The sequence below is a fragment of the Carcharhinus amblyrhynchos genome, chromosome 3 (genome assembly GCF_965287045.1).
Source record: "Carcharhinus amblyrhynchos chromosome 3, sCarAmb.v2.hapA, whole genome shotgun sequence".
In the NCBI taxonomy this organism is placed as follows: domain Eukaryota; kingdom Metazoa; phylum Chordata; class Chondrichthyes; order Carcharhiniformes; family Carcharhinidae; genus Carcharhinus; species Carcharhinus amblyrhynchos.
In genome coordinates, this window is record NC_137326.1 from 108,199,784 (window position 1) to 108,221,223 (window position 21,440).

Here is a 21,440-nt window from a genome sequence, read left to right on the forward strand (position 1 = left end):
TTACACACAATTGTGGCTGATCTTGGCCCTTCCCACAGCTAATCTTACCATCTAGCTTTGTATCATCCACAAACTTAGATACACTCTTTGTTTTTCTTCATCTAAGTCATTAAATTATAGATGGTAAATGGCTGAGGGCCCAACACTGATCCTTTCGGCTATTCACTATCTGCCAAATTGAAAAGGCCCTGTATATGCCCACTCTGCTTCCAACCTATGAACTATTCCTCCATCCATGCTAATATATTACCTCCAACTCCATGTGCATTTATCATGTCTATTAACTTTTTGCATGGCATCTTATCAACAATCGTTTGGAAATCCAGATGCTCTACATCTATTGGTTCCTCTTTTTGACTTTACTAGTTACATCTGGCACATTTGGCAGGTATCTGCTGGACAAAAATCACTTCACAGCCTATCGTATATTTGAATGCCAAGTCTCTCAACTAGTCGCATAACGTCTAGAGAAACAGCACACCTTGCATGGCAACTTTCTGATTTAAATATTTAAGTGACTGTTCAAAATGCTCCTTAATGTGGAGTACAAATAACCTCATTATTACTGTGACTCCAAAATCCAAGCCAATGTGATTAAATAAGCTCACTTGTTCAACCTAATTAATGTCAATAATGTGCATTTAGAAAGCTACAAAATATCAACTAATAGAAGGTGAAAGACCTTTTTTGATATATTTGATAAAATATCAGCCTCCTCTTAAGCAACTTTCTGCAACAAATACTTATTACAATTCAATTTATTTTAAATTACTCAGTTTGCTACTAAGCCAGATATCACAGTTTTCAGTCTAAACATACCGTTTAGTTATTGAATAAACAAGACTCACCCAACCAGTTTCTTCAAACATTTTCAAATCCAATGGGTCACCAGATAATTTCCCATCAATTTTAGTAAGTGTGTGGCAGGTTGCCATGCAAGCCATAAACTGTGATTTCACCAGACTCTCCTTACAAATGCTTTGTTCTGATTGCAAAAAGCTAAACAAAAGAAAACGTGCATCAATCTCTTCCTTTGTTCTTCAATTGCATCAAATAGAAGATTTTACAAATAAACTGCTTTTTGGAATTCAGTAAAAAGCTGCAAAAATGCTTATAATAAAGACAAGCATGTTATCCACACATTGTGTTACTAGTTAAATTGACTTAAATAATGCTGTTGTAGCAATAAATCATTGAATATTAATGGATAGTTAAAAATCTTCTCAGTCTCAATCTAGCTATCTCAGCTGAATTATTAAAATTGAACCAAATATTTATATTAATCAAAGCCAACTTTTAAGTGTATTTTTAAAAAAAGTACTTGTTCTTAATTTATTGACAAAACTTCTTTCTAGTGAGAATCACACTCAGTGACTTGACCAAATTCACTTCCAAAGTTGGAATCTATTTCAAGCATTTAGGGATGCTGGGGTAGCTAAACCAAAAATGTTTTTTGCTTTTACTCAACACAGTGCAAAGGAAAAATACTAGCTTTCACTTGTACTTGGCAAATCAAGAACAAGAGAAACACCAATCTGCACACTGTCAAAGAGGGAATGAGATCACAAGAACTTTTTTTTTAAAGTTTGTTCCTGGAAATGCTGTGCACAATTGCTTGCATCCTAGCTTTGATTCACAAACAATAGACCACTCTTCAGATGTCCACTGCACTCAGAACATTCAACTGAAATACATAAGCCTTGCCTACACCATTAGGCTAAGACTTTTTGTATTACAAAAGTTTTGATATCACGTGTACACGTATGTTCCAGACCTATTATCTTCCACTCTTTGAATTCCCCAAATATCCAGGCCTTCTTCAGTGAGTGTTCCAGTCTAAAGACAAGAAATGATAAAACTTCTAAAAACCTATAATGCAAATATTGGCATTCAACATTGCTTGCTGAGGTTTATTATTTAGTTTCAACCTGAAACTTTTTATTTTTGAAAGCACAAGAGCACTAAGATAATAACAGGAAATGCTGGAAATACACAGTAGATGAGACAACAAAGAAAAGAAAGATTATCTTTTTTTGGATGTATATTCTTCAATAAAACCCAAAGATAAATTACAGCATTTTAGTCAGACTGGATAAATGAAGGAAGGCACATGAGAACAGAAATTATATTTACATAAAATCTTTAAAATATTAAAATGTCCCAAAGTGCTTCATGGGACTATTATTAAACAAAGTTGAATAGCCTTCCACGTATGGAGGATAATAGGGCAGATGACAAAAAAGCATGATCAAAGAGGTAGATTTGAAGAAGTTCCTTAAAGGGGCAAAGAGAAGCAGAGAGGTTTAGGAGGAAATTGTACAGCTGAGCACCTGAAGGGAGGCAACCAGAGTTGAAGCAATTAAAATCATGGATGCTGAAGAGATCAGAATTGGAGAAGTGCACATATCTTGACTGGAAGTTATTAGAAATGGGAGAGTAGAGGCCCTAGAAAGATTTAAAAACAAGGCTGAAAATGTTATAATTGAAGTGTTCCTGGACTGGGAACTGACGTAAGTCAGCAAGCATATGGATGATAAGTGGCTGTGACCTGCTCAAGTTAGAATACAGGAAGCAGTGTAGCTGAGATAAATTAATTGTTAAATGGCTGCAAAGTGCTTAATAGAAGACTGTTAGCAGAACTTAAGGGATCATTCGTGGGAGGGTACAATAAGGAGAAAATATTTAAATAGTGGAGGATCATAGGACACGCTGTCCATAAAACCAAAAATCTAAAAAAAAGGTTAAAAGGAGCAAGGAAGCTGCTGATGCACCAGATCTGAATTTTAAAAACAAAAATGCATATGTAACACTTGTGATTGGTATATTTGCTCAATCTCATCTCTTTCCTGCCCTCTTCTCCTCATTTCTTGCTCCAGTCTCATTAAAATGGTTTATCTTATAGGATTAAGTGCTGAAGAATACAAGCTTAAAGATTCATAACCTATCTTTTCTCTCAATCAGCACTAGACCATAATTTGCATATTTCAGCAATTTTAGTTCTTATTGCACATTTGCAGCCTTTAATGTTTTTAAGCTTCTATTTTTCTTTGATTAGGGCATTGATTCCCTTCCTCAGAAGAACTACAACTTACAAAAGACAAGTAGAAAGCTTTTTAAAGACATTAGTAAATGTGCCTTCTGAGGTGTGCCTGCATATCCCTGTTAAAGCAGATCTTGAAGCCATATTCTCCAACGCTCTTTAATAATTTTATTAGCAATGGGCATGAACATTACAGTTTCTAACCTTGTCAAAGCAGATCAGATTAAGTTGTCCACAGATATTTATCCTCTGCGGACTGATACAGGAAATGCCTAATTTCTTCAATCTTCGTTGAGCAAACACAATCCCAGCAGTTAGTGCTGCTGGAAGAGCAGGTGGAACTGTAATTGTGATGATATCAAGTGACTCAGTAATGATTGTGCCAACTCCAACCTGCAACAAAAAAAAATGGAGATTACTTTCAAAAGCACACAACAAAAAAGCAAATAAATTTGAATTTTCTGAGATTTGAGTGAGCAATATTCTGAATAATTGCTTTCTCACTCAGCCGATGAATTATAGAATCCCTACAGTGCAGGAGGTGGCAATTCGGCCCATCAAGCCTACACCGATCTCAGCCAGGTCCCATCCCTGTAACCCCACATATTTACCCCGCTAATCCCCCTGAAACTAAGGAGCAATTTAGCTACACATATTTGGACTGAGGAAGGAAACCGGAACACCCAAAGGAAATCCACCAAGACACATGGAGAACATGCAAATCTCATACAGTGACCTGAGGCCAGAATTGAACCTGGGTCTCTGGCCCTGTGAGGCAGCGGTGCTAACCACTGTGCCTATTAATTAGATTTAAAAATTCAAATTTGAATTAACATTCTAGATTTATTTCTGGTGAACAGAATCTAATAACATAAACTATATAATGGTGGTAATGTTTTTTAAACACTGCAAAGCATTTTCAGTTGTTTATCTAAGTATACAGTTTCTAACTATAAATTTTGAAAAAATGCATGCATTTTCCTCTTTTGAACAAATTAACTAAGTGCTTGGAAAAGAGAAAAAAGACCTACCCCGTTCAAAATACTGTTGATAATTGTGTATAAAAATCCAATTCCTGCGACACCAACAAGGCAGAGTAAGAAGAGGTAAGCATCTCTGTACAGTTTGAAATCTGTTGGCTTTGGATATAAGATTGAGCGTACAAGTTGACCTTTTGTTGTCCCAAAGCCTTTAAAATAATTAAATATTATAGTAAGTTTAATGCAGTACAATCCCACTCTCATATTTATTTCTTTGCATAGGACTAACTGATACAAAAAAAACTAGTTTTATAGCACTATACTTTGAGAGTTGCACATCTCTACTACCATAAAAACATGTGTAAAAGTTGACCTCATGATTTTTGGCCTAAAATAATGGTCACAAAATAATCAATTTTTATACAAGTATGTAAGGTAGCTTTCTGAACAAACATCTAAGTATTAAGTATTACGTGAAGATAGTTACAAAGGATTAAACAGGTGGGATTATAATGTCGTCAAAATTGAAGTTCTTGAATAAAATCACAATTTTATTGGTGATATCAGAGGATTCCATTTCTTCTTGTCTTTCTCCTTTTCCATGTATATGGTTGGGAAGTGGGTACGTGGAGGTTGGTGAAAATTAGGATGTAACTAAAATCTGAAGACATTGTTGACATTGTCCAATGGCAGAGTGCCTAAAAGAAACATGGGCAGAGCCTTCCAGATGGGTCACAATTCTGAGACTGGGTTTAAATCTGGGTTGAAAAGTCAGAAGTGGTGGGATACCTTTGCAATTACAAACTGATTATGGAAGCAGGAGGCTTAATAAGAGGGCCCAGAGTAATGGCCAGTCGGCAGCCCTAATGCAGAGGTGGGTGCCGATAGGGCAGGTAGGAAGCCATGAGGGTGCTTCGAAATGGAGGTGCCATAATAGGAAAAAAATTTTTTTTCCTAAAATATGCAGCTTGTTCTGTGTTCCTTTTTATACATTCTGGCCTTCACTCACCATTTTTATTATTTTAATTTTACTTTTAATTAACATAATGTGATTAAATCAATTTCCTGGGTTATAAATTTTCATATCTCTGCAATAAACTTGTCACCAAATATGTATTATTTCTAATTATGTGGAGCTGCTTCAATTGTTTCAGCCAATCTATTAGCATAATTAAGTCCATAATCTCTATTAGTACACATACAGATGTCATTCACAGGAAAATTCATCACAGTGCATACAATATTGGGCTTCTAGCCATCATAAGTACAATACCTGTTCTGAAGACAACAGCTTTGACAAGTTCCCCTGTATAAAATCGTGTCTGGATTACAGTACTACCACAGAAGAGTGTGTGCCTTTTATGTTTTTCTGGATTGTATATTTCATCTTCTTCGAGACCTTTGGAACTCATTATTGGATTTGGTAAACTGATTTTTGTTACAGGAACACTTTCACCTTTATTAAAAGAAAAAGGATTTCTAATTCAGTCCACTTATGTACGATATGCAAAAGGGGATTGTAAGAGGACCTAAAAGAGCACATGAAAAAAATTGAAATTCCAATCTCAACTGCAGCAGGTACCAAGGTGCATTCCTATGAAATTGCAAATGGTAAACTTGTGCATATGCAGAGGTGGTGCACGTGCAGTGCGTGCTTTCTACGTAGGAAACATGAGAGTTTAGCCTTCCTTCTACCAATATTTTAACACATCTAGAAAAGTGACAGTCATTGGTGCAATTACACTTGTGTTGTTGAAATTAAGCAATTTATTGTGATGTCTCCTGCCAAGTATATGCCAAGTTGCAGATGAATGAACTTTCAGGGTCACAAACCACAACTGGATACACAAACAAATTCATGCAGGTAGACAAAATTGTGATGGGGGAGGAGGGATTGCTGAAAACAACAGGAGTCGACATATTTTCATTTTCCACATCACTATTTTTAAAATCTCTGAGCAGCAGCAGCCGTTGCAGTAGAAATGTGCCATCAAGAAATATGTTGAGTATGCGGGAACAAATTTAATTTCAAAAACTTCACAACATTTCAGAATGTACTAGACTCAGCCCCATAAATGAAAGTGCAATGTATAACCAAGCTCAAGTTAAAGATTAATGGCACAACTATACATCTTGTGGTTTCTGAAGGATTTCCTATGCTGGCTTTTGAGTGGGAGGTAATTTTAATTAGAACTAAACTGAGATTCTTAAAGGATAATTAATCTTCAGAAACAGTACAAAACCAGTAATATTGGTTGTTTTACACACAGGCTGACTAGCATAAGAACAAGAATATTCAGCCTTTTGAGCTTATTTCAATATTCAATAATCGCCACACTGTTTCTCAACTCCATTTTCCCATCTTTCATTGATAGTTAATGCCCACGCCTAATAAAGAGCTGTCACGGGTTTTGTGCAATTTCATCAGATGGAGCATTGAGAGCCAACAAAGTATTTGTATGTCTGACAAGATAGAGATCTCAAAGCCAAATACTGATCTATTGTTAAATTAAATGGCTACCTAAAATTCGATGGCTATTAAGTTTCATATTTCTTCAGAATACCATACATCACTGCAAACTTTTAAATAAACATCCATAACAACTAGCATATTGAATATCAGAAATAAGGTAAGCCAGTAAATCGACAACACTGTTGAATGCCGTCACCATGTTATTCAATACTTCACTACAATGTATTCACAATTCTTTTAGCATTGCATATTAGAATCAGACACAAGTACAAAAAAACTCTGCAGCACATTTGGTCAACAGTCGACCACCCTTCAAATATGTATCCAATTCTCTTAAATCTTCTCCACAACATTTGCCTTCATTACTTCTCTGTCTGTTCAATACATTCACCATTCCCTATAAAGCAGTTAGTTCTAAACTGTTTTTTCACCTTCCCTCTTCTGCACAAGCCACTTCCTTGGTTTGAGAGTTTGTGTCAGTCTGAAAGACATCAGGGTCAATTTCCTTACATCTTTTAAGAATAATTAATAATTGAATAATATCCTCCAAGAAGAATTTTTTAATAAACATAACCAAAATTTTCAACAAGTACCACAGAATTAGAATACGATTTCATTTCACTCTTTATTTATTAATTACCTGTTAACATGCTTTCATTAACAACGCACGTGCCACTAAGTAGCACTGAATCACAAGGCATTATGGTCCCATTAGTCGGAATGACTATAATGTCACCAGGGACCAGATCTGTAGACAAAATTTCTTCTATTTCTGAAAAGGTTCAGAAAACAAGGCATTTAATTATTATCATACACCTATAAAGCAGCTATTGTATAAACCATTGCCTTAAATTTTTAAATGCAAATGCAATCGCACCAGATGAACTAGCACAAAGATATTACAAAAGCATTTTAATTCCCTGTGCTTCACAAAGTTTCCAAATTCAACCTCACTGCTTGGAGATATGACAAATAAATGCACTTCTTATTTTATATGATGTCAGATATTTTGCAGCAAATGGATTTTTAAAGTTGGCTTCAGCCATTACTGTCTTTTTCCTTCAGTGGAAAGGGTGACCAATATATTTTAAGTGGCTGCAAATAAAAGACCTCAACAGCCCAATTAACTGAGGATATGTCGGTCCTAACAACGTTTTTTTGTTCACAGGAACTAAGTCAAAAAATTATTTAGTGATTGGGATAGCGTGAAGAAATGTTAATTTTTGCAAAAGATAAAACTGATCTCTTTTGCTAAACCATTATGGAAAAATATAAAGTTAGCAGCAAGCCTTCTTATATTACACCTCAAAGTGTGAAATTAGTCTATTTCATTAAGGAAATAGATCAAATAAAGCCTCTCATGCTACAAAACATAATCCTGGTTATTTTGCCTTCGTTCCACCAGAGATCTAAATTCAGTTTACAGATGAAATTTTTGATTATTCACTTACATTCTGCAAGGAATGTCATCCAAAAAACCTGTTGCTGATTAAACACTTCAAAAAAATTTTTCAACATTTGATGGACAGATTCTAGTTTAATTATTTAAATAATATGCTAATTCAGTGTTTTACAAAATCATATGACCTCTATATTAATTAAAAGTCTGTGTATTAAAAAAAGTGTCTAACCAAGTAATTACAATTTGTAGCCATTGATCGAATATTACCCAACCTTCCTTCTAGAGGGAACAGGGGAAAGTGGTGGTCATTCCATGTACTTTCCAGTAACTAATAAAGCATGCTCACAAGGTCAAACCTGGTTTGTTACTGAACGTGTACTTGCTAATCCATTCAGGTTCCATAGAAAGATACTGGTTTTGGATCATGGGACATTTAGCCTGCTGAGCGAAGCCACTTCTTGCTACAAATACAGGGGCCCATATCATCCAGTCTCCAGATCGGCGAAGATGGAATGCAAGTTGGGAGATGCATGCCAGGGTCCCACAGAAATCCCAATACATAGACATATGCTGTAATTGCCCTGGAAGTTTAAAACTCCAATGGGCTGATTTTAGTGCCCAGAAAAACCAGCCAGTGTAACTGAGCCAGCCACCACCAGCCAACATCACCACCTCACCATACCCACCCCCACCCCAAGCCAATCTGACTCACTCCCAGAATATCCTGATGACCACCAAACCTCCCTAACCACTATCCTAAACCACACAGCAACTACCATGGTCAACCTTCTGCAATCTGACCTGACAACACCAACACCACCCCCACCCCTGCCCACATGGACCCACCTCACTCCTCACCACTCACCTATTCATTTACTGAAAGATTTTGATCTTTAAAAACTTAACTGACTGCAACAGCTACAGTTATGAAAAATAGGGGTGTCCTCCTTTCTTCCATTTCCTATTGTGTCTGACAGTCTTCTGCTGGAGAGGCTGTAGTAACCCTCCTATGCCACAGCCGTGATTAGAAGACAGGGCTGAAAAATCATAAAAGGGTCGAGTCGCAGTAAGTTTTGCGGGCAGCATCGATGTGCTCAGCATCGACCCTGACTGACGATTTAGGCCATGATAAAACTGTTTGGCCTTTTCCCAAAAACAACAAGGAAGGCATTCAACAAAGATTAGGGATTTCAGATAAAAAAAAGCTGAAGGGAAGATTTGTCACTAGAGCATTTCCGTTTAAGCCTAGCAATTGAATTTAAGCCACACTTGGAGAGATTAAAGTATATTTATGTGTAATATTTGAAATTTGCTTATACCCTCAGTTTCAAACTGGAATTCAACCTGGAAGGATTTCACATTCCTAAAATATCAGCTTAGTTATTTAACATTGTAAGTAAAATCCCACCTCTTCCAATCATTTTAGAAACTCACTTACCACTGTTTGCTCTGCACACTGAAATTCTGATAATGCTGTGTGCTGCTACCATGTCATGCAACATAACGTATTGCTGAAAACAAGATCAAAATAATTAAAATGCATTATAATTTTACAGTTACAAATATATCTGCAAACATAACTGAACTCCAAGTTGCTGAGGTTAACTCATCTAGCCTGTAGGAACACAGGAATTGTTAGATGCAAAAAGACAAAGGCCCATCAATTTCACTTTATATCATCCTATAGTCACATTATACAATTAGCCTAAAGCAGCGTCAAACAATGATACGAGAAAAATCCCGAGAGGATGGAAGCTTTAAGAACAATAGCTTAAAGTGACCTGTTCTTCCCACATACGCTACATTTACCATATGTCATGTCTCAACAAACTCATGTACTGAAATGAAGCGGGTGGGAAGCAGAGTACTTCGCACTTCATTCAAACTGAACATCATTCAACCTTGCAGAAGCAAGTCAGGGAAAATACATGCAAATCAGAATGCAATAACACTACAGCCTCATGCAATTTTAACTTAAATTCGTATTAACTTTCTTTCAGTGTCAAGCCCATTGGTAAAGACTCAGGGGGTGGATGGCTATTGAAGTACCATAAAAAGGGGTATTCAACTGCAACTAATTGAATCATACGAAATTGGAGAAGCAGGCCATTAAGGGAGGCAATGACCTAGTGGTGTTATTGCTAGACTATTAATTTATCAAGCTTTGTCTTGACATTGGAGAGATACGTAGCCCAGTTAGTTTTGACACAGCAGTCAACAATAACTTTTTCCCTTCATAGATACTGCTGAGCACTCAGGAGATGTGCTGGAGCATTCACTTCTATAGCATTACTCTTCTTGACATTATCTGTCTCATAAAGGCCAATCTTTCTCTGAACCCCAAGTCAATGAGTGCACAGTCATGTAATGAATTCCATATCGATTTGTGTTTTGTGACTTCATAGAGGGAGGAAACTGGAGCACCCAAAGGAAACACACACAGACTCCACACAGACAGTGACCCAAGCCGGGAATTGAACCTGGGTCTCTGACATGGTGAGGCAGCAGTGCTAACCACTGTGCCACCATGTCGCCCCCATGTTGGAAGCAGCCTGATGACTGCTGCACCCTGTTGTCTGGGATGGCTTTGGCAGCATCCTCTGGAGTCCCAGTCATGAGAGGGGCTCCAGTTTGAAGCAGGTTCACCCTCCCAGGCCTGACCTGTGGAGTAATGGGGTCACAAGCAGAGGGGAGCTATTGTGTGTGCTGAGCCCTCCCCAGTCAAGGGTTTAAGATGCCACTTGTGCAGGATCTTACAAGAGATGGTGATCATAAAGTTTTATACATTCAGTGCTGATATCCCATCTGCTGCTTGTCTGTGACATCCTCGTGGACTCTTAACACTTAAACTACCTAACGCCTGCATGAGAGCATTAGTTTGGGGTGAGTAGAAGTTTCATTTATTTTAGTGGTGTGCATAAAAATAATTTAATTGTTTCCTGCACTTTAGTGTTCCTTTTCTGCTGGCCACGTTGACATCCCTGACAAATTCCTCCCAGACTATCATAATCAGGTGGGAGGACCTCCTGCTCCCATTCCTCAAAAAGAGGACCTCCTGTTTTTTTCTGCACTGCCTGGAGGGGAGTCCCCAGGGAGACCTTCCTAAACCGTGCAGCCAAGGTTTGTCACATTTGGGCACCACAGTAATGCGGAAGTTCAAAACACAGCTGCCTACAGTCAGTGAATATCTGTGTGGGTGCTGTTTAGATACAGTGCTATGACTTTCAATGCCAAGAGGTTATGGGGGTGTACAAATTCCTGCCATGAGAATCGACAAGCTCCTTGTTGATGTACAATTAATGGGTTAAAAAGCAGAAAATCAGGTGCAAAAATCCACCCTACCAGTCAGCAGGAATCATGTGGACTTTCCTGCCTGCCACTTCACTTATTCTCTAAAATGGAAAATTCTGTCTAAGATGCCTGTTTAATCCCTGCCATTTCCTTATTCCCAATTATAATTATAAATATATAAAGCGGATCCACTTTCATCCTTGCTAAAGTTTTCCTTTCCATATATCTGTAGAAATTTTACAGTCTGTTTTCATGCATCTCACTCATTTATCCTCATAATTTATTTTCTCTTTCTTTATCTGTCTTCTTTTTCTGATTTCTAAAATGCTTCTCTTGTAGTTGGATCACCTTTCTTGCTGGGTTTTTTTGTGCCCCAGAGGATTGTAGATTTGTTGTAAACAATGTATTCATTCTTTAAGTGCTAGCCATTCTGTCTACCATCATGCCTTTAATGTAGTTTCCCAATCTACCATAGCCAACTTGCCCATCATACTCTTATAGTTTCCTTTGGTTAGATTTAAGATTCTAGTTTTGGATTGATCTACATCACTTCCAAACTTAATGCAAAGTTTGATTTGATTTGATTTATTATTGTCATATGTATTAGTATACAATGAAAAATACTGTTTCTTGTGCACTGTACAAAGCATGCCATTCATAGAGAAGGAAACGATAGAATGCAGAATCTAGTGTTACAGTCATAGTTAGGGTGTAGAGAAAGATCAGCTTAATATGACATAGGTCCTTTCAAAAGTCTGATGGCAGCAGGGAAGAAGCTGTTCTTGAGTCAGTTGATATGTGACCTCAGACTTTTGTATCTTTTTCTCAACGGAAGAAGGTGGAAGAGAGAATGTCCAGGGTGCGTGGGGTCCTTAACTTTGCTGGCTGCTTTTCCGAGGCAGCGGGAAGTGTAGACAGAATCAATGGATGGGAGATTAGTTTGCATGACGGATTGGGCTACATTCACAACCTTTCAATATCATGGTTACTCTTCCCTACAGCTTCCTTTAATTAGCCCTTTCTTTTGCACAACATTAGATCTAAAATAGCCCGTTCACTAGTTGGTTTCTCAACATGAATGCGTGGCTGAGGGACTGGAGCAGAGGGCAGGGATTCAGGTTCTTGGATCATTGGGATCTCTTTTGGGGCAGGTGTGACCTATACAAAAAAGACGGGTGGCACTTGAATCCCAGGGGGACCAATATCCTGGCAGGAAGGTTGGCTAAGGCTACTGGGGAGACTTTAAACTAGAAAGGTTGGGGGGAGGGAATTGAGATGAAGTGATTGGGAGCAAGGAGGTTAGCTTGCAAATAGAGAAGGACTGTAGACAGCGTAAGAGGGAGGATAGACGGGTGATGGAGAAGGGGAGTGCTCAGACCAAAGGTTTGAGGTGTGTCTATTTTAACGCCAGGAGTGTGGTGACTAAAGTGGATGAGCTTAGAGCATGATTCACTGCTTGGAAATGTGACGTGATGGCCATTACACAGACTTGGATGTCTCAGGGACAGGACTGGATACTTCAGGTGCCGGGTTTCAGATGTTTCAGAAAGGACAGGGAGAGAGGCAAAAGAGCAGGGTGAGTGGCACTGTTGATCAGGGATAGTGTCACAGCTGTAGAGAAGGTGGAAGCTGTGGAGGGATTGTCTACGGAGTCTCTATGGGTGGAAGTTCGGAACAGGAAAGGGTCGACAACTTTGCTGGGTGTTTTCTATAGGCCGCCCAATAGTGACAGGGAAGTTGAGGTGCAGATAGGGAAACAGATCCTAGAGAGATGTCGTAATAACGGAGTTGTCATGATGGGAGACTTTAATTTCCCAAATAGCGATTGGAATATCCCTAGGGTAAGGGGTTTGGATGGGGAGGAGTTTCTTAGGTGTGTTCAGGAAGGTTTCCTGACACAGTATGTGGATAAGCCTACAAGAGGTGAAGCTGTACTTGATGTGGTACCAGCTAATGAACCTGGACAGGTGTCGGATCTCTCAGTGGAAGAACATCTTGGGAATAGTGATCATAACTCTATCTCCTTTACACTAGCATTGGAAAGAGATAGGATCAGGCAAGTTAGGAAAGTGTTTATCTGGAGTAAGGGGAAATATGAAGCCATCAGGCAGGAAACTAGACGAGTAAATTGGAAGGAGGTAGTCTTGGGGAAAAGTACCGAAGTAAGGCGGCAGATATTCAAGCCATGTTTGTTTAGAGTTCTGCATGACAACGTTCCGATGAGACGGGGGGTTTTGGTAGGTTACGGGAACCATGGTGCACTAAAGTTGTAATGAACCTAGTCAAAAAGAAAAGTAAGGCATACAAAAGGTTCAGAGAGCTAGGAGATGTTAGGGATCTAGAGGAGCATAAGGCTTGTAGGAAGGAGCTTAAGAAGGAAATTAGAAGAGCCAGAAGAGGTCATGAGAAGGCCTTGGCAGGTAAGATCAAGGAGAACCCTAAGGCATTCTACAAATGGTAGAAATAGCACAGGTGATTGATGAATACTTTACCTCGGTATTCACAGTGGTAAAAGAAATGGGTGGTTGTTCTGCAGGCTTGCGGCAGACTGAAAAGATTGAGTATGTGGACATTAAGAAAGCAGATGTGTTGGAAATTTTGAATAGCATCAAGATAGATAAGTCGCAGGGACCTGATGGAATGTACCCCAGGTTACTGTGGGAGGCGAGAGAAGAGATTGCAGAACCTCTGGCAATGATCTTTGCGTCATTGATGGGGACAGGAGACGTTGCGGATGATTGCAGATGCGGTTCCCATATTCAAGAAAGGGAATAGGGATAGCCCAGGAAATTACCAACCGGTGAGTCTAACCTCAGTGGCTGGTAAGTTGATGGAGAAGATTCTGAAGAACAGGATTTATGAACATTTAGAGAAGTTTAGTATGCTCAACAGTAGTCTGCACAGCTTTGTCAAAGGCAGATCGTGCCTTACGAGCCTGGTTGAGTTCTTTGAAAATGTGACTAAACACATTGACGAAGGAAGAGCAGTAGATGTGGTTTATATGGACTTCAGCAAGACGTTCGATAAGGTCCCCCATGCAAGACTTATTGAGAAAGTGAGAGGGCATGGGATTCAAGGGGCTATTGCTTTGTGGATCCAGAACTGGCTTGCCTGCAGAAGGCAGAGAGTGGTTGTAGATGGGTCTTTTTCTGCATGGAGGTTGATCACCAGTGGAGTGCCCCAGGGATCTATTCTGGGACCCTTGCTGTTTGTAATTTTCATAAATGACCTGGATGAGGAAGTGGAGGGATGGGTTGGTATGTTTGCTGACGACACAAAGATTGGTGGTGATGTGGATAGTTTGGAGGGATGTCAGAAGTTGCAGCGTGACATAGATGGGATGCAAGGCTGGGCACAGAAGTGGCAAATGGACTTCAACCCGGATAAATGTGTAATGATCCATTTTGGCAGGTCAAATGGGATGAAAGAGTATAATATCAAGGGTAAGCAGTGTAGAGGATCAGAAGGACCTTGGGGTTCAGGTCCATAGGACTCTTAAATCGGCCTCATAGGTAGAGGATGTGGTTAAGAAGGCGTATGATGTACTGGCCTTCATCAATCGAGGGATTGAGTTTATGAGTCAGGAGCTAATGCTGCAGGTTTATAAGGCCCTAGTCAGACCCCTCTTGGAGTACTGTGCTCAGTTCTGGTCGCCTCATTACAGGAGGGATGCGGAAGCTATTGAAAGGGTGCAGTGGAGATTTACAAGGACGTTGCCTGGATTGGGTGACATGCCTTATGAGGGTAGGTTGAGGGAGCTCAGTCTTTTCTCCTTGGAGAGACGAAGGAAGAGAGGTGTATAAGGTGTTGATAGGTATAGATTGGGTGGATTCTCAGAGGCTTTTCCCAGGGCTGAAATGGTTTCTATGAGAGGACGCAGGTTTAAGGTGCTGGGGAGAAGGTACAGGGGAGATATCAGGGGTAAGTTTTTCACTCAGGGTGATGGGTGAGCGGAATCGGCTGCCGTCAGTGGTGGTGGAAGCAAATTCGATAGGACCTTTTAAGAGACTTCTGGATGAGTACATGGGACTTAATAGGATTATAGGTAAGTTATAGGTAATTATAGGAGGGTTATAGGTAAGCCTAGTAGGTAGGGATATCATCAACGTAACTTGTGGGCCGAAGGGCCTGTTTGTGCTGTAGTTTTTCTATGTTCTATGTTCTAACATATAGTTCTAGGAAAAAAGTTATATACGTTCCAGGAGCTCATTCTCCACTGCATTAGTTTATCCAATCTAAATGTAGATTGACGATCTCGTGGTTATTGTATTACTCTTGTTATATTCATCTCTAATATAGTAATTTAACCCAGGCCCTATATTACCACTATTGGTGGCCTATAAGCAGCTCCTAATATTTGCTGGTCCTTACTGTTTCTTAGCTTTACTCAAACTGATTCTACATCATTATCTTCAAATCTAAGATCCTCTCTCATTAATGTACCAACCTCATCCTTTATTAGCAGCACTATTCCACTTCCTTTTCCTTTTCGCCTATCCTTCCTAAACGTCCAATTAAAAGTTGACTGCACAACTTTCAGTCAACTGACAGTTTTTTTTAAATTCGACAGATCTTCAGTGCATCTCAAAGCCATCAAATATACGAACAGTGGATTGCCTGTTACTTTGCTCAGGCTAAGTACAATAATATAATGCTTTATACCATGCATTTATACAATGCATTATTCTGTTGTTAACATTAAGTTATGTTTTGAATATCCTATGAATTTAACATCGCTACGTCTAAACAATGTAGTACTCCAGATCACTCAAAATGTAAATGGTAATTCATAAAGCCGTTTTATGGTTTGGGAGATGCTTCGCATTAGAATAAAGAGGTTTGAAATGCCAGCCTTTAAAAAAAATTATACTCATCTGCAATAGACAATGTATCAACACTACTCATAAACCTTACCTTTCTGATAGTATGCAGGGAGGTTACTATTGATACAAGTGACATGATGACAATTGCCAGGCCATAATAATAATAGCCATTAAAAGTCCAAAGAATAACACTGAAGAGTTGAAATATATAAAAAGGATTAAGCACCTGAAAAGAGAAACACAAATTATGTACCATCAATTGCTTGCTCTCAAAAATTATACTTTTGTATTTCACATAACAAACCTCAAATTTATCTATAAACATCTACATAAAAATTCATTCTTGTCCATATTTTCTGACTGCAAGCAATTAAACTCAGGAAAATGCCATATAATCAAACTACTTGAATCTGATAGTGTCTTATCAGATCCAAATGTCCCGAGTGATGTACAGGATGAATTACTTTTAAGATTGCAGTGACTTATCAAAAATATTGAAAAGATACAATTTGTCCATAAAGCTACATACTAAACTTGTCTGACACATAAAACATTGAAGTCTTCAGTGGAAATGGTAACTAAAAAGGATAAATTGTCTTAGGCCTGGCATATGCCACAAAATGACAGTAAGTTTTACTTCTACACACTTAACAGCTCAAACAAAATTACTATCAGTGAATATTTGGCAAATTAACCCACAAGTTTCCAGTAGGATTTTATTTTAACAAAAAGAATGTCCAAAAATGTGCAGGTTAGGTTGACTGGTCATGATAAAGTTGCCCCTTAGTGTCCTGAGATGCATAGGTTAGAGGGATTAGTGGGTAAAATATATAAGGAAATGGGGGTACGGCCTGGGTGAGATTGTGGTCAGTGCAGAGTCGATGGGCCAAAGGGCCTCTATCTGCACTGGAGAGTTCTATGATTCTATGAGAATGTCATTAAGTTTGATTGGCTTCTAATTGCTATTGAAGTAATTACAACAGACTAATTTGCAAATTCTTTTAAAGACTCACCAACTGTAACTTCCTCTTAATCATAAATGCACACATGTAACTTCTTCATTTGCAACAGCAGACTATTGCTCAGTTATGTTCCATTGCAGCTGTTTTTGCTATTCTACCTTCCTTTCTACTTTCCAAAATTTCCTCAGAAACTTTCTTTGGCACTGTATGTCTCTCCAGTTTGCTCTAACGTCAGCATGCTCTTTTTAATTTCCTATCGTACCTTTATCGTTGCTCCCTGTGCACTCAAAAACCCAGACTCGCCTTTTCAAATGAGGTGCACTATTATTGAGAAGTTCTTAAATCCCATCATTTAACATAGAACATAAATCTGTATTTGAAACTGCAGACAGAGAATAATTGAATTATGATCTACATCAAGATTTTCCATTTTCAACTTGGATTATGTAAAGTAAATAATACATTTTCAATAATGCAAATTATTATATTGCAATATTAATAATGTAAGCTTTAAAGCTATTTAATACTTTCATTCCAAACATATTTCTGTATAATCAGCATTTGATGTCATCAGAAGAAAAGATCAAGAAAATTACAGAAGCAAAGTAACAATCAATTATTCTGTATTAAATCATGCCAAAGTCAGAAACTAGTGAAGTATCTCACAAGGAAGTAACTGAAGTTACTTTCTCAAAAATATAAATTATCAATTGTAGAATTTAAGCACATTTAAAGAGTACACATGAAAGCAGGAACACCGAAAACAAATAAATCTAGTGAATTTACAGGATCACAACTTGAGCAGTGTCAAAAACTTGCGTGCAAAGTTCATTTTTAAAATACATTGGATTGTAGTTTGCCTATAGCCTAAAGCACATTCATTCATATTTAGTTAGAGAGGGTTTCAATGAGACCAACCAGTCATCTACATCCTCAGAAACTGCATAGAATTAGTGCAATTGCCATGATAGGACTGATTATAGGGAAGTTGATGGCCTAGTGGGATTATTGCCAGACTATTAATCCAGAAATTCATCTAATGTTCTGGAGACCCAGGTTCAAATCCCACCACAGCAGCTAGTGGAATTTGAATTCAATAAAGAATATCTGGAATTAATCTACTAGTGACCATGAAACCATTGCTGGTTTTAAAAAAGACCCATTTAGTTCATTAATGTTCTCCAGGGAAGGAAGTCTGCTGTATTATTCAGTCTGGCCTACATGTGACTTGAGAGCCACAGCAAAGTGGTTGACTCTCAACTGCCCTCCAAGAGCAACTAGGGATGGGCAATAATTGCTGGCCAGTCAGCGACGCCTATGTCCAATGAATGAAGAATACAAAAAGATTCCTACCCCATTGTAACCTCACTGGACTACAAGCTGAAATCTTTCTCTTTTTTATTTTCATTCATCAATCATTTCTTAAGTTCATCAGCAATGTAGGTGTCAGGACATCTTTATTCACATGGATAACTGATTCAAAGTAATGCTTACAGGCAGAGAACATGTGCACCAGAAGGTGTTTGCTGCTTCAGAGTTAACATGTGGTGCACATGTGGGGTCCTTGATGGTATCATTTTACTACTTTAATTTATAGCACTTATTATAGGTATCAATGAATTTGTTTTTAAGTGTAGTTACCGCAAGTTTATCCCAAGTTGTCAAGTATGAAAGTGATGTTCCTGTCTGGTGGCACTATGCTTCCATCAAAGCGATGCAGCTGCATCTCAAGAAGTAAGAGCAAGGCACCTTTTTGTTAATTATGCAAATTAAGGCAGAGTAAAAGCATCTTTGTTACAATTCCTAACAGCAAGGATTTGGGAAAAGAGCAACAAGGGAGAAAGAAAACCAAATGGATTGTAGCACCCAGTTTCCCAATTCTATATCATGGAGACATGCACTTCCACAACATTAGAACTGGGTTAGAACATTAGAACTGGATTGGGGCTGGATTTTCAAACAGGAACACAGTCCAAGAAGAGGATGAGGAAGGGAGTGGGAGGTTCGGAGGGAGTGGGAGGTTCTGGGGGGGGAGGCAGGGAAGGTGCAGGGGAGGCACCAAAGGATGAAGAGGCTGAGCAATAAAGATTAGGTAAACCTGCAATATATTTGCTTGCAAACAACTGACGTGCTTAAAGTAACAGGAGTCCAGAACAAAGGAGCATCTCAAGATCTGAACTGTTTGCATGAAAAACAATCCAGGAAAAATGAATTTTGTTACACAAAAGTGTTGCAAGAACATGGAATGCACTACCCAGACAGCTAAATATGCAATGTCACCTAGGTGTTTAAAATAGAGATAGATACTTACTTAAAAAGCAAAGACATCATGAATATATAAAACAGCGGGGAATGGCATTAAATAGAAAGAGCTATCATAGCAAACTGAAAAGGCAGAATCAGGTCAGTGGGCAGAATAGCCCACTCCTCTTCTCATCCCATGCTTCTGTACTGAATTATTAATAATCTAACAAACATAGAGGGATTTAAAAGATGTAGGATGTCAATGGACAAATCCCCGTTACAGTTTTTTTTCAAACACTCACCTCTTTAATTAAGAGTTTAAATATGGAAGGCACTTTGACTTCAACTTCATTCACACCAAAAAATACTTTTCTGTACAGAAATAAAAGTCAACCATATAATTTAGTATAAAAATAAACATATTTCTATAATCTCTCTAAATATTACACAATCACAATTTGCTCCTGGTCAAATTGTACTCCTTTTCAAAAATTAATGGCCAACATAGATTCAAAACATTTTGCAGTATACATTTAGTACATGTAATTCAATTTTTTTGAGGTAAAGAGAAGTTATTTGCTCATCTATTTTGCAGCAAACATCATTTTTCAACTTAAGTTGTCTTTTGCAAGAGTCTAATTAATCTTCTCAAAATAAAAATATGGATAAATAGAAATGCCGTATTTTATAAAGGATGGGCCATAAATTCCTTGCAGTGGCAAAAAATATCCATTGCCACTCCATGCTCACTTCCCTTCATCAAATTTCTTCTAAGCCCGCCTCACCCGACCTTCTGAATCAGATTGGGTGAGATCTAGACAAAGCAGGTATCTCTGAAGCCCAATGTGCAGTCCAGCAAGTTGAATTGAAGGAGGGCACAGCCTTTTGTTTTGCACATCAACTGCCATAAAGCAGTTAAGTTTAATGGTCTACTTAAAATTGACAGACCAGGAAGAAGATAAGTGCGCAAGGTACGTGGATCAGATTTGGGATATGAAAGAGATTAGTGGGGCAGGGGTTGATTGGACATTAAGGGTTGGACATCAGGCATGGATGGGGGTGGGTGGGATGAGTCAGACTGGTGGGACAGTAATCAGCGGGTAGTCTGGTCGTGAATCAGGTCCGGTCAGGGATTACAGTCAGGGTGGGGAGGGTTAAAAAGGTCCAGCGATGGCGGTGTCGGGGGAATTGGTGTGTAGGGGTTGGTCTGAGTCTTTACAATAGTTATCCAGAAGACTGAAGAGGTTTTGATCTTCGAACCGTTTGAGTAGCCATTGGTGTAGCACAGAAATCTTGACTTAAATCACATTTTCCAATGGTTCGCAATGCAGAGCAATTGTCCAAAGAGTTTGCACATCTAGGCAAATGCCATGTAAATTTTTAACTGTAAAGTTCTAAGAGGGATTGCCCATGGTCAGAACGGGATGTACCCCAAGTGCCCAGAAGTTACTGCCTGATATATTTGTACATTTGCTATACCAATGTACGACAGTATAATCTCAAACAGGAGAAAGAAAAATTAAGCATGGACAGATACTTATGTAACGAACTGCAAATTCCTGACCTACCTTTAATACTCCCTTGGATCACCATGAACCACCACCTCCCAAGTCTTGTATTCAGGCCACACAAATCAATATCTAAGCATACAATAGCATAACCAGAGATCCAATAGCAACAATGGTGCTCAAAGCTGGACATCGTGGCTGGGATTCTCCCAAAAAAATTCTGAATGTCGAATTCACATGAAAACTGGAGTAAATCACCTGGTTTCACTCTGCGCACTGCAGCATGCATTAGTGTGACTCACACCAGGTTTCAGGGGGCGGGGCCAATCACAGCCCAGCAGGCTAGCAGCATAGCACCGTGCGGTAGTCAGCGCCAAGATCGGCACACGCATAGTGGCCCCACACTGCTAGCTTCCCAATTGCTGGCCAGCCCTGCAAAGTCGGCCCTCCACCCTTCCCCCATGGCCCAATCACTGGCCTCCCTGGCCATGTCTGGCCCAGCTCCATCCTCCTATCCCACAGCCCAGACCTCCCTCCAACCAAACTGCAGCCCAGACAGGCCCCTCTGCAGTCCCGACCCTAGCAGGCTGCCCTTTCATTCCCATGGCCAGCCCCAATCGCTGGCCTCCCTCACTGATCCCTATGCAGAGTTGCAGCAGGACCCCTCACCGTTTGCCCGATCAGGCCCTGCCTCCTTGGTACTGCCCAGGTGCCCCA

At 39.1% G+C, this 21,440-nt stretch overlaps 1 protein-coding gene across 7 annotated transcripts in view; it reads right to left on the reverse strand.

Moving 5' to 3' along the window:
* The window catches only part of LOC145340999 (polyamine-transporting ATPase 13A3-like), a 131,903-nt gene that overhangs the window by 47,337 nt on the left and 63,126 nt on the right, over positions 1-21,440 (reverse strand). For all 7 annotated transcript variants that reach the window (XM_080185663.1, XM_080185659.1, XM_080185660.1 and 4 more), the window contains 9 exons: positions 19,518-19,587; positions 16,101-16,235; positions 9,334-9,406; positions 7,134-7,265; positions 5,294-5,476; positions 4,072-4,229; positions 3,245-3,433; positions 1,775-1,836; positions 849-999 (listed from right to left, as the gene is read on the reverse strand). In XM_080185663.1, the coding sequence (XP_080041789.1) occupies positions 849-999; positions 1,775-1,836; positions 3,245-3,433; positions 4,072-4,229; positions 5,294-5,476; positions 7,134-7,265; positions 9,334-9,406; positions 16,101-16,235; positions 19,518-19,587 (1,153 nt within the window). The remainder of the gene's footprint in view (positions 1-848; positions 1,000-1,774; positions 1,837-3,244; positions 3,434-4,071; positions 4,230-5,293; positions 5,477-7,133; positions 7,266-9,333; positions 9,407-16,100; positions 16,236-19,517; positions 19,588-21,440) is intronic.